We start from the raw sequence: 12497 nt of genomic DNA, 5'->3' as shown, positions 1-12497 counted from the left end.
AGATCTAAAAATGTGAGACAGGGTACACTGTTTTTAAATTTCCTTAGGGGATATGTAAACAAATTAAAGATCCCTGTCCTAAACACATCTTTGTAGTCAAAAGAGTATCAGCACCCCAGTTTATTTCTCAAAATATTTAAAATCACAAGAGGTAAAATATATGATGTAAGTAACAAACATTTCTTAAAACCATGAAGTTAAGTCATGGTTAAACCAAAAAGAGAGAAGAGGTTAAAGCAAAGGCTAAGCTGAGTCGGGTACAGAGCAACTAATTAAAATAGGATAATTTTTTAAAATAAATTTTTAAGAATTACTGATTTTTGTATCCCATAAGGGAATAAGAGTTATTTCTAGAATCTTTGCAAAATTCTATGAAGAGGACAGGATGGAATCTCTGCTTAGTTAAATGGCAAACTGTGAATTTGGTAAGCAATCTTATGAAATCAAAAATGTGATTACAGTAGAAAAATACATTTACTAGGTTACTGTGTCATCTACTTTTCACCTATAATACAAGTAATATGACTAAAAATTCACTTGCATGAAGATAAGGTATTTACCAAAGATGACATGGAAGAAAAATAATCTAATAGCTCTCTAGGTCCATTCCTTGGGCAGGTTTTCCCTTAAAGGAATATTCTAAAGGCTGTCCAATACTGGAACTGGCAGTTAGCAAGGCCTGGTTTTGACGGTACTAAGCTAGACAGGAAGCCCAGGGCCCGCCCAACATCAATGTCGCAGGGATACTGGCACCCTCTGGTGGTGCGACGGCGGAACTTCACCTACAGCTTAGTAATTCTCCAGCAGCCAATGATTAAGATACTGACATGTCTGAAGCAGAAAAGACTCAGCCTGCACAGATGAACCAATGGACCGGGCTGTGTGAGGCCAAAGCACCACCACTTGGAATCTGTTATTCACTCACTACCTTCCTGACAAATAATACGGGATTCCCTGGGTCGCGGTAAGCATTTCACACTGACTGCACTTCCAGATATACACCAGGAAGGCCCGACCACACTGAGCTCAGCCTCAGCCACCAGCACACAGGACAAAGTGGACCTGTCAGAACCACAGTGCTCATAACTACTGCCAACCAGGTCGGGAAACAGAACATCAACCCCCAAGTTCTCCATGAGCCCCATCTCCATCCCAAACCCCATTCTCTCCCCAAAAGTAATCACTGTTTTGACTTTCACAGTAACCACTTCCTTGTGTTTTAAAATAACTTTATCACCTAAAGTATGGGACCTAAATATCAGATTTTTGCCTGCCATTTGAAGTTTCATACATATGTAATCATATGGACGTTATCTGTGTCCCTTTCAGTCAACATAAAGTTAATGACATTCTTCTACACAAGGGGACAAACTACTGCCTATGGGCCAAATCTGGCCTACCACCTGTCTTTGTAAATAAAGTTTATAGGGAATATAGCCACATTCATGTGGATATATACAGTTTATTGTTGCTCCTGTAGCTCTGGGGGGAGCGTGCTCCCAGCTGAGGGCTAATAAACCACTGAAACCGGTGAAGCAGAAATCAGTCAAGGGAAGGGTTAGAAGGCAGAAGCGCTTTATTGCTTATAAGGGGCCTGGTTCCATTCATTCCTCTCTGGCAGTCACTCTCACTACCGGTTTTTTCCCCAATCTGGCCCGTGCTCGCCTCCCCCCACCCGCCCCTTCCGGGGGAAACCCCGCAAGCGGAGCCCGAGTGACTGACAGGTGCCAAACCAACTGCACAACAGGGGGTGGAGAGAACAGCTTCTCTCCACCCCCTGTCCCTGGGGGCTGTGGGAAGAAACATCTGTTAATATGGAAATGGCCTAAATCCAGGTGAGGGATCCTAGAAATACTGCAATTTTACTCACCTCCACACTCCAATAGCCACGTTGAGTTGTAATGACACAGACCCTATAGTTTGCGGAATATTTCTATCCGGCCCTTTACCAAAAAGGTTTGCTGATCCCTGCTCTATGTTCTGCATATAACTGTACTTCATTTACCTGCACTTAGAAACAAGGCAGTTTACTTATCCAGTCTATTGCTGGCGGACATTTGGGTTACTGCAGTTCAGTGATAATGCAGATAATGTTACAAGTAGCTTTCCTTCAGACTAAAAATACATCCTTTAAAATCTCCTTTATTGAGGGCTTACTGGTGGTCAACTTTGAAAATTCATTTCATCTACTTTCTTGAAAGATATATTTGCTGAATATAAAATCTAGGTTGACAGGTATATTTCTCTCAATATATTACTCCAATGTCTTTCGGCTCTTACTGTTAAGAACACTGCTTTAATTTATAACTGTTACTTCTTTGAAGATAATCAGTATATTTTCTCTGGCTGCATTAAGAATCTTCTCTGTCTTTTGTGCGCATGTATGAGTTGTTAGATCTGTTTTGAATCTGTAGATTTGTTTTATAACCAGTTCTAGACAGTACCACATAGATGAACCTTGAGGACTTAATGTTAGCTACTAAAGGACAAATACTGTATGATTTCACTTACATAAGGTACCTAGAGTCGGCAAATTCAGACAGAAAGTAGAAGCAGGTTTTGCTAGAAGGCTTGAGGGAGAGGAAAGGAGAGCTGGTATTTAATTGGGAGAGAGTTTCAGCTAGGGAAGATGAAGAGTTGTGTGGACAGACGGTGATGGCTGCACAAGTGAGAATGCACTTAGCAGCATTGAACTGTACATTTAAAACTGGTTAAGATGGTAAATTATACATTATGTGTATTTTACCACAATTTTTGAAAAAGTCTGCAGAAGAGCTGACAGTCTATATATCTTCAATGAATAGCCAACAGAATTATCTGAAGTTATACCCTTGCTTTCCAAATAGCCATGTGACAAAAACATCCTTTAACTCTAAAATCAAAGGCCCACAAGTTTAAGGACTATACCATCCATTCCCTTCCCTGTGAATTATGTGTGAATTTAATGTGGAAAATCCAACATTCAATTATTTCATTTCTAGTTCCTACAGCTTAGGAATACAATTTCCAATACTGAGCCTCTTGCAACAAATTTTACTCTACCTGATAATCTGAATCTCTTACATACATTAAAAGGTAAAACAAATTTCACTAGGTAGAATCAACACAAAGAGGCTTTTCTACTAAGCCTTTGCTGACTGCTGGTTCATGGTCACACTCAATGAGATTTCTTGCTTTGTATCTTAAATACATACTGCTCACCACACTCAGGGATCCCTGGAGAGATTACTTTACTATTTGAGGTTGTAAACTGAATGGATTTTTCTTGCATTCTCAAACTCTTAATGGAAAAAAGTGTTGGCTTATGATTAAAGATTCACACAGCGAAAGCACCATTAAAATGTAAACAAAAATGACTATTTGTAATAGTTTCAATAAACGTTCAGACATATGCTTACAGTAAAATCAGTTGGTAAAAATATTTTAAATGAAGAGATTATGTCTCCTACAGACCTAGTGGATAACAAAGCAAATGTTTCCATACCTGCTGTTTCCTGTCCATGACAGGTATTCAGTTCAGCCAGAAGCTTGTTAAAGTCATCTTGATGAGCAATCCAGTTGTCCTGAAAACACCAAAAAAATCAATTAGAGGCAGCTTGTAGTTTTCCTACACTGGTTGAGATAAAATATATCTTGGAAATCAAGGAAATCTGGTGGCTGTGAAATTTTAAGTGTTTCTCAAAATATTACTTTATAAATTTGAATTAAGAAAATATAAATTTGAAATGCTATTTACCTGTATCAATATTAAAAATGGACTTCTGGGATGCTTAGTCCTGATTTCAAATGTGGACAACTTACCAATAGTCAACTTAGAGTTAAATAATCAACAGGCAAACCTATGTGCTAAATATTAAAATAAAGCAAATTATTTTTTTCTAAGAGAAAATTACATAGATCAAAGGAGAAAATGAAGTGATAGACTTGGGGGCTCTCTTCTGTGCTCATTTAAGTTTAAAATACTTTGCCCAGTTCTATTTGCTTGCATCTTTTACAAAACAACAACAAAGGGAGTAGGAAGACTCCATGTTTTCCGAGTCAACTGCCCCCACGTGTGAGGTGGCCAGCTAATAATTTCATCATAACAAAGAAAATTTGGCTTTAAAAGAGAATGAACATCTCTAAGACAATCTAAATCGGTGGGGAGCAAGGTATCAATGCAGGATTTCACTTCACACACACTCGTTAAACAATGTTTAAGGTTAGGCATATTAAATAGGCTTACTGGGAAATGCTTTTCCTAAAAAATTAAGTGTATTGGTGTCTCTCTCTCTACAACTTCCTTCACAATTAACCTCTATGAACTCTTCCTTCAGTGGTTTAAAATTTTTGCTGCCAGTCCAGAAATATTTAGCTGCTCTAGTATATTATCAGCACACTGAACTCAAAAAATCATTCCGTTTATCTAAAGTCATTTTGCAGATTTTCTACAGATTCTGTTGGCTATAAAAATTTAAGAACAAAGCTTTCCACTTACTTTCCAAAGCAAATCAGAATACTGAAAATGAAAAGCATGACAGGACACTGATTTTCATTAGTGTAGTATTTCCCAAATGTCAGTATTTAAGAGCAAATGTGAATAAATCCACCTGCTATTCCAACAGCCAGAAACAGGCAGCGAGACAGGAAAAAACTACCTGCAGAAGAATCCTTTGGTTTCTTTCTGAAACTAAAAGCCACCAGATGTTAATAATGTAAGCTAATATTAGAACACAGGTAAAGATGAAAAAGTCCTTTCTCTCCTGAAATGAACATTTCTATAAAAAGAATACTTTCAGCAAAGTTTAGCAATAAAACTAGTTTGGATCTCTTAGACATCAGCAACTAAAGAATCCCAGCAGGACAGCAAGGCAAGGTGAGGGCATGTTACTAGCTGAACAGCCAGCTTAGTTATGAGCTCTTTAGTTAACCAATCTCGGAGGATGTATACTTGAATAGTTGATAACTGACCAATCAATTTCATTGGGTTAAAATGTTTATATTTCACAAAAAAGTCAATTACGCAACGAAAACCCCCAGCAGACACCATTGCTCACTTCATTATTGATTGTAGCTCCAAGTCCCAGGTGGTTATTTTTAACTTGCACTTTAATGTGATCCGTGGCTCCTTGCTCCTGAGCCCCTAAACCCTGTGGAGATCAAACATAAAGAGAGTCAGCATTTTTATATGTGTAAAGAGACACTACCTCTTTTTCCTTCATCAACCATTCGATTAATCACTAAACACCTAGGAGTGAGACACTATCCTTGCCCTCAAAGAGGACACAGACCAATGGATTCCTTCAAGGCACGTCTGTGGTAGCAGGGGAGCACCTGCAAGAACGAATGCCAATTCTTCAAACTGAGACCCACATCGAGGTCCATGGAAACACAAAGGAGAACATGCCTTTTTCTGACACTCAAAAGCAGAGTGCCACCTCAGAACTACTAGAAGCCCACTGGAGGAATTATGGGTCTATGGCTCTTTCCATTAGATCATTTTACAAAACAACACTGAGAGAGGAGCTGGGAGACCCCAAATCCCCTGCATCAATTGACACTCATTTGTAAAGTGTCCCAGAGAGCTTGGTGTACTGGAGAGCCTAAAGAGGCACCTGGGGTGGCTCCAGCACATGAATAAAGGGAAAAGAAGATGACAAGAAGAGGCTAGACCACACAGGACCTTGGAAATCATGGTGTGAATTTGGACTTAATTGTTTAAGCAAGGAAATAACATGATCTAATGTCTATAATTTAGAAGATCATTCTGGCTGTGGTATGGCAAATGGCCCAGAGAAGGAAAAGAAGGGATGTAAAGAAGAAGTTGAGAGGCTATTGCAGTGATCAGGCTAAGCAACACATGTGGTTGGCCCGGGCTAGTGTCCTGGGCAAAGAGGAAAAATGCCTGGGGATGCAGGGGACTGTCAGAGGTGGAGCAACCGAGCACGACTCACAGGTTTTAGACCAGGTAAGACAGTAGACGGGGCACCATTTGCAAAAATGGGGAGAACTGGAGATGGAAAAGATTCAGGGGACCCAAAGTTTTAAAATAAAAACCATAAACCTGAGATGCTTACTCAAGTGGAAATGTCAAACAGGCTGATGAATTTACAAACTTGCTCAAGAAGACAGATCTGGACTAGATAATTCAGACTCAAAGCATGGTATGGAATGAATGAGCTCACCTGGGGGGAGCACAACAGAGGGCCTGGGGCTGAACCCTGAGGACCGCAAAAGTCTGGAGGAGGAAGAGCCGGCAATAAATTTAGGAATGGCCAATGAGGTAGAAGGAAAAATCAGGAGAGAGGCAGAAAAAAAAAGGCAGCCAAGATGGAAAGAAGTACTTCCAGGAGGAGTCAATTATGCCCAGTGCTGCTAAGCGGTTAAGCAGCCTGGTAACAAAAAAAGGATCCCTTGGATTTGGCAACAAAATCATAAAGCTCTTGACAAGAACCACTTAAGAGTAGAGCTACCAGCAGAAGTCCTTCTTGAGTCAGGAATAAATTGAATCTAACGAAAAGGAGAAAATGTGTAGTCTGGCTATAAAGTGGAATAAAATATTACTTTTTAGCAATACAAAATGCTGACGGTTAAGTATGATTACAAGTGCAAACTAGTTAAAAGGCACTATGAAAGATGCCAATCATGGCAGTTCAAATGATAGAGTCGACATTTATGTTCAGTTCTAACTTTATCATCACAAGGTCACTATAGGTTAGGTATTTCTTCAAAATCACTTATCAATCTACAAAATAATTTCGCCCAGTTTCCTAAGAGAGATGCAGTCTCCTGGTTTGTGCTGTCTTTGCATGGCTCTGACATCTTTTGCTCCTCTTTGAATACCTTTCCCTTAGACCACCCCATCTTCTCAAGCATCCTCTGGCCGAACTTGGAATCATCATTACTCCATGCGGTGTTTCTTGGATCCACAGCCCACTTCTGCTTCCGTCGGCCTGTAAATGACAAAGTATCTCATCAGCAATTTAGCTGTTAAGCCTGGAAAATACCACGCAAATACACATGGACCTAATACACACAAACACCTGCCTAAAATGGCACACACTGTTTTATTAGGTACAGATGGAGATTCAGCATCCCATGAAATGTCATCAGATTGGATCGTTTATCCTGTTTTCTGCCAATTACTGTATAATTTCAAAATACAAATTGGCTTGATCAAAGTAAAAATTAAAATGTCACCTCTAAATGTGACAAACTGAAATACATGACAGACCATCAGTGGGGCCTCCCCCATTCCGCTAGAGGCAGTGACTTGAAACGCCTGCAGACACCAGTGACATCACCACCAGCAGAAGCAGCCATTGTAGCTGCTGTTGCCACACATTCTGTCAAATGCCATCCATACATCAGACTCAGCTCTCACAATGATCCAATAAGGGTAGATACTCTCATCTCCACTTCCCATATGAGAAAAATCTGAGGCTTAGAGAAAGAAATGTGCTTAATGTCCCCAAGCAAAACCACAGGCTCTATACAAACCAAGATCCTACCGATGTCAATTCTTAATTCACAATATTCAAAGGTCATTATGATCTTGGAGAGTCGAGTCACACACATGACTTACAGATACAATGACACCATTCCTTGTCACTGAAATGCCCTGAAGCCGTATGGCCCCTTCTCTCAACTTCTAGAATAAATAATCTGCTTCTTTTTGGACATTTAATTAACATTCTTCTATATCATGGCTATTCATATCCATGTGTTTCCTATTAGACCATAATCTCCTTATGGCTCATATTTGTGTCTTATTCTTTCTTATGCTTCACTGCAAGAAGTAAAACCCACTTGCCCATAGCAGGCACTCAGTAAATATGTGAATGAATAAGACAGAGGGAGCGAGGGAAGGAAGGGAGGGAGGAAGGAGGGAAGGAAGGAAGGAAATTGAATTAAGGGAACTGTTTTGACTCTTTTCAAAGCAAGTCTTTTTTTTAATGACTAACTGACTATTAGGAACTTATCACTGTAGTTTTAAGGAAAAGCATGCCAGAGATAAAGAAGCTCAAAAGTTCACCAAACAAGAACACAAAATTCAAACGTAAACCACAGCCAAGTGAGAAATTTCGAGGTCAAGCGCCACCATTCACCTACCGCACCAATCGAAGCGCAGCGTTCACTGGCAACAGCAACCTCCTGCCTTGGCAGTCTCTTGACATAATTTAAAAAATAACTTCCAGTCAAAGAGGCTCCCTATACTGCATATAAAATCAACAGAGACCCATAACTACACACATCCTAGCAAAGTAAACCTTTTACCAGCACACAGGCAGAAAGAGGTCACTTATTAAGCAAAACAAGCTGAGCTCAAATTGATAGCTTTGCAGGAAAAAGCTGACCCCAAAATGCCACACTACGAGGGAACATGCCAGCGATGAACCGTATTCACCAGTGTTCCCTCTGTGAGGCTGCTTACTGGTGTGTGTCTCCAAAGGGTAGTGCTAGCAGCCAGGGGACTCTGGCTGGGGCTTGCCTGAAGGAACCATTTTTGAGGGTGACAGCCCAGCTTCTACAGCGGGTGCTGTGTGCCACACACTACCTACGGCAGACTGCGATGCTTACCCAAGGAGCTGGATGCAGCCAGCTCTGTTCCTCTTCCCACAGAAATGACAGGAGAGTGTTTCCCAAAAGAGTATGTTAAACGGCAGAGAGGCTCGCATTAAAGTAAACAAGAGTGACACTAGGCAAACACAATGGAAGTGCTTCATATGACAGACTTGCCCGAACTGTCGATATGCAGGTATGTAGATCCTTGATCCTCTTAGAGATGCAGCAGGAATGCTGTGTTTTCCAAACTGATTCGATCAGTACCTCATTCCCTGGAACATTTTTTGGCACTAGTGTTAGAAGTTTCCAGGTTTGGGAAATTCTGGCCAGGAAAAGACTGTCTCTGGTCTGTTCAGATTGGATCAACTTTGACACGGGCTTTGTTCTTATTCCGTAGTCTGTTCTGTGCTCACATGTCTGCTTTAATAACTCCATGTGCAGAAAAGGCCTGATTGCTATCCTTTGAAAAGCTTGCTTAGGTTTGCCACCAAATGGGGACTTGGATTTCAGGAGGGTTCCCACCATTCCTGGTAAGAGTGGCTGACTATGCCTAACCGTTTATACAAACGATGTTTTACCCTGAGTACCTGCTTTCCCTCTAGGAGTCTGGAATTTTGGTCCACACCAGGTAGAGCCTGCCTACGAGCCTGCACCAAGTCCTTAACAAGCTTCCCTGGTTGGCAATAGTTCACAAGTGTTGTCACAATGTATACTGGTGTAACTGAGTGTGTCCTATGTGACTCCACTAAGAGAGGACTCTGGAAGCCTGTGCTGGATTTCCCCTGGAATTCCGTTCCAAGCATCTTTCCCCTTGGCTGAATTTGTCTGTATCCTTTAGCTGTAATAAATCTTAGCCATGAGTTACAACTACATGCTCAGTCCCATATCCTGAATCCTAGCAAATCACTGAATCTAGGGATCATTTGGGGGATGCCTGACACTATGTGAAACAGCAGTATAAGGGACAACCTGGGCCTCAGGGTAGAGGCCCTGAATCTGCAGAATCACCATTTGGGATGATGTGTTTGACCATCCTCTAATTGGAGGGACTCCTCCTGTTTGGAGATATAACTGTAAATAGTTCCATCAGGATACTTCTGGGGGTAATCCCAATACAGCCTCCACACAACAGCTGTAAAAGACTTCACTTTTCAATCACTCTATGCCTAAGATGTCTGAAGAGTCTCAAGAACCAGGTACAGAAGTTTTGTCTTTTTTTTTTAAAGACATTTTCAGATATTTAAGAGCTCAAAATATATCACCCATGTATCAGGTTTCTCATTAAAAATTGATTCAAGACATATTCAAGATGAAGGAAACTGCAGTGCAAAACCTTAGGGCAAAAAGCATTAAAAATCCATCAACTATAGTGTTGTGATTTAATTATAAAATGTAATGACTGCCAAGTGTTGAAAATTGCTACTGAAAAGTAAAGTCTATGAAAAAAGTAGTATCTTGATAGAAATCTGGGTCTAAGATTCCAAATTACATAGAGACGGGGAAGTGAGAGTAAGAAATGAAATTCTTGCTTTACATAGGGGAGGCTGCTTAAGCTAGATTTCTTGTCTTAAAAAGGGGAGACCCAATAAAATAACATTTGAAAATTAGAGAAATACAGTATAAAGAATGTTTCAGAAACACAAAGAAAACTAGATTTAAGAATTAGGATAAGTGCTTGTGATGAAGATAAAAAAAAACAACAAAATACAGTCCATATGGCAAGAAAAAACAAAGGAACTAGCATACTCAAGTGAAAATGTTCACTAATTCTAAAAAGAAAAAAAGTAAGTTACAAAACTGTACCTAAAGTATTATCTCAATTTTACAAACTACCAGAGCAAATAATTGCAGGGTAGTGAAATTCTGGGACTGGGACTTCTCTATGCTTCCATTTCCTCATCTCTAAAATAAGAATACCAGTCCTAAATATCTAATCACAAGTGACGTCATAGACATTAATATAGCAAATTATTTAAAAAGACAACACTAAGTAGTATATATTATCAGGAGAAAAATTTGAAAATTTGGGCTCTTGAGAGGAAAGGAAAATTGAAAGTTTTCCCTTGAAATAATGCAATTTGAATTACTGATGTCTACGAACAGCATTTCACATTTGTATACCACTTCATACTCTCAACTATTTTCACGTTCATCACCGCATTGATTTTTTTTATGCCAACCTAGTGATGAAGATAAAAAGAGAAATTTTTAATAGCCCTACAAAATATGGAAAGAGACATAAATGAATAGCAGAGCCAGTGTTCCCAAATACATGCAGAATTAAGCACACGCGAATTAAAACCAGAAAAGATTTTAGGAGGTGGTTTCATAGATGAAGAAATAGAGCCCACAGACAGGGTCACCATCTATATTATTTTCTTTAAGTTCCTATTTAAAAGTAACAGAAAACTGCTTCCCCTAGTGACAAGCTCGTAAAGACATAGGGATAACTAGATGAATTTCGTCACTTTTTAGCTCAGTGACTTGGGGCAAATTATTTTTTTCTGAACCTCAATTTCAGCTCCCTGTAAAATTGATATGGTGCCTTTATCTATTTCGTTTTGTGCTCCCGTTCCTCCACCCACTTAGATAAGAGGATGCTGGCGGCACATCTTTCACATCCCCAAGTAGTTGCTGTGGGTCTGCTAAAGCAGCTGTTCTGTTCATTGCTCACCACGCGCTTCTAAAAAGTTATGCGCCGGCTTTTCATGACCGAAGCGCGACTGCCATCTGGTGGCAGGCAGCCTCAGCTCCAAGTACCGCTCGGAAGTTACGGGGCCTCTCCCTCCGGGGGGAGCGAATCATGAACTTTACTCCACAGTGACAGAAAGTGTCAAAGGCAAACAGGCAGGAGGGGGCTGTGCGGCCAACACTCCTGTCACGGAAAAGTGTTAATAATTCCAACTAACGAAGTAAAAACCGCCACAGTCTTACTTAGAAGCACTCATTTAGCCCTGCATCGTCCCCTAAAACAGGCTGACTTGCTGTGTCGGATGCTTCTAACCCCTCTGCTTTTCCTTCCCTGGGTTCAGGAATCTTCGAGAACGGGATGCCACTGCCCTAGGAGGCTCCTGCCATCCAGAGCTGGCGGAGGCCCCGCGCTCTGACGCGCACCCGAAGGCCGCGCGCGTGCCCCGCATGAGCGTGAGGACACGTCCCCGGGGCCACTCGCGGCCTCTCGCTGGCGCACCGGTAACCACTCCCGGGCCAGGCCGCGCTGGGAAATCTCCGCGGCCCGCAGCGGGAGCCGAACCCGGCTTCCCCGGCCCACCGCGCGCCTGGGACCCGCCCCCTGCACCGGTCGGCCCGGCCGACGGGACCCCTGGAACCGTCGCCCTCGCACCCCGGTCCGGCCTCCGTGCCCAGCACTCACGCTCGGCCAGCATCGACATGTCGCCGAGCCTACGACGCCGCGGGCCGGCCCGGGAACAAGCTGGAACCAACAGACTCTCACGCTGGGTAGACGGCAGCGGCGGAGGCGCGCGCTGGTGACGTCATGAGGAGCGACGCGCCCCTCCACCACGTGGCGGCCAGGGAGCCTGGGGGATGGCCTGGGAGCTGGACATGGAAATGTGGGCGGTGAGGGATTGGAGAACCCCAGCGGGGGAGGTCGCGGGTCACTGGTAGAGAGAAGCGTGTGGGTTCATTCGCTTGCGGAAGTTCCTGTACTAAACGATGGGGTATCTGTACAGTCTTTGTAAGAGTGCCCCAGAGCAGGACCTCAGTAGGGGTACCAATCCTGAGGTTATCCTCATCATTTAACTCTTAAATGCCAAGCTTGGTGTTTTCTGGAAATAAGATGAGAAAATTAACAAAGGGAAACCTCACTAACTTCCTTCTTCTCCATAAAATAGTGTTCCTCTCCATTGTTCTCTGGACTTGCCAATGGATTTTTTGCAGCTTGTATGTCCTGAGTCACAATTCTCTGTTAGGCCTAAAAAAACATTTTTGCT

General features: G+C 41.9%; 1 protein-coding gene across 4 annotated transcripts in view; it reads right to left on the bottom strand.

Moving 5' to 3' along the window:
* The window catches only part of PINX1 (PIN2 (TERF1) interacting telomerase inhibitor 1), an 82360-nt gene extending 70289 nt beyond the window's left edge, over positions 1 to 12071 (bottom strand). For 3 of the 4 annotated variants that reach the window (XM_036888961.2, XM_057505015.1, XM_057504995.1), the window contains exons 1-4: positions 11918 to 12071; positions 6823 to 6932; positions 5037 to 5129; positions 3485 to 3563 (exon numbers count right to left, since the gene is read on the bottom strand). In XM_036888961.2, coding sequence (XP_036744856.2) covers positions 3485 to 3563; positions 5037 to 5129; positions 6823 to 6932; positions 11918 to 11936 — 301 coding nt within the window. In that variant the 5' untranslated portion in view covers positions 11937 to 12071. Of the gene's footprint in view, positions 1 to 3484; positions 3564 to 5036; positions 5130 to 6822; positions 6933 to 8559; positions 9753 to 11917 lie in introns of those variants that run through there. The other variant, XM_036888962.2, reaches the window with a different exon arrangement.
* Between the last annotated feature and the right edge of the window lie 426 nt (positions 12072 to 12497).

The sequence above is a fragment of the Manis pentadactyla genome, chromosome 1 (genome assembly GCF_030020395.1).
Source record: "Manis pentadactyla isolate mManPen7 chromosome 1, mManPen7.hap1, whole genome shotgun sequence".
Lineage (NCBI taxonomy): Eukaryota > Metazoa > Chordata > Mammalia > Pholidota > Manidae > Manis > Manis pentadactyla.
Note: the sequence above shows the minus strand (reverse complement) of the source record. Positions and strands in the feature narration are given on the sequence as shown.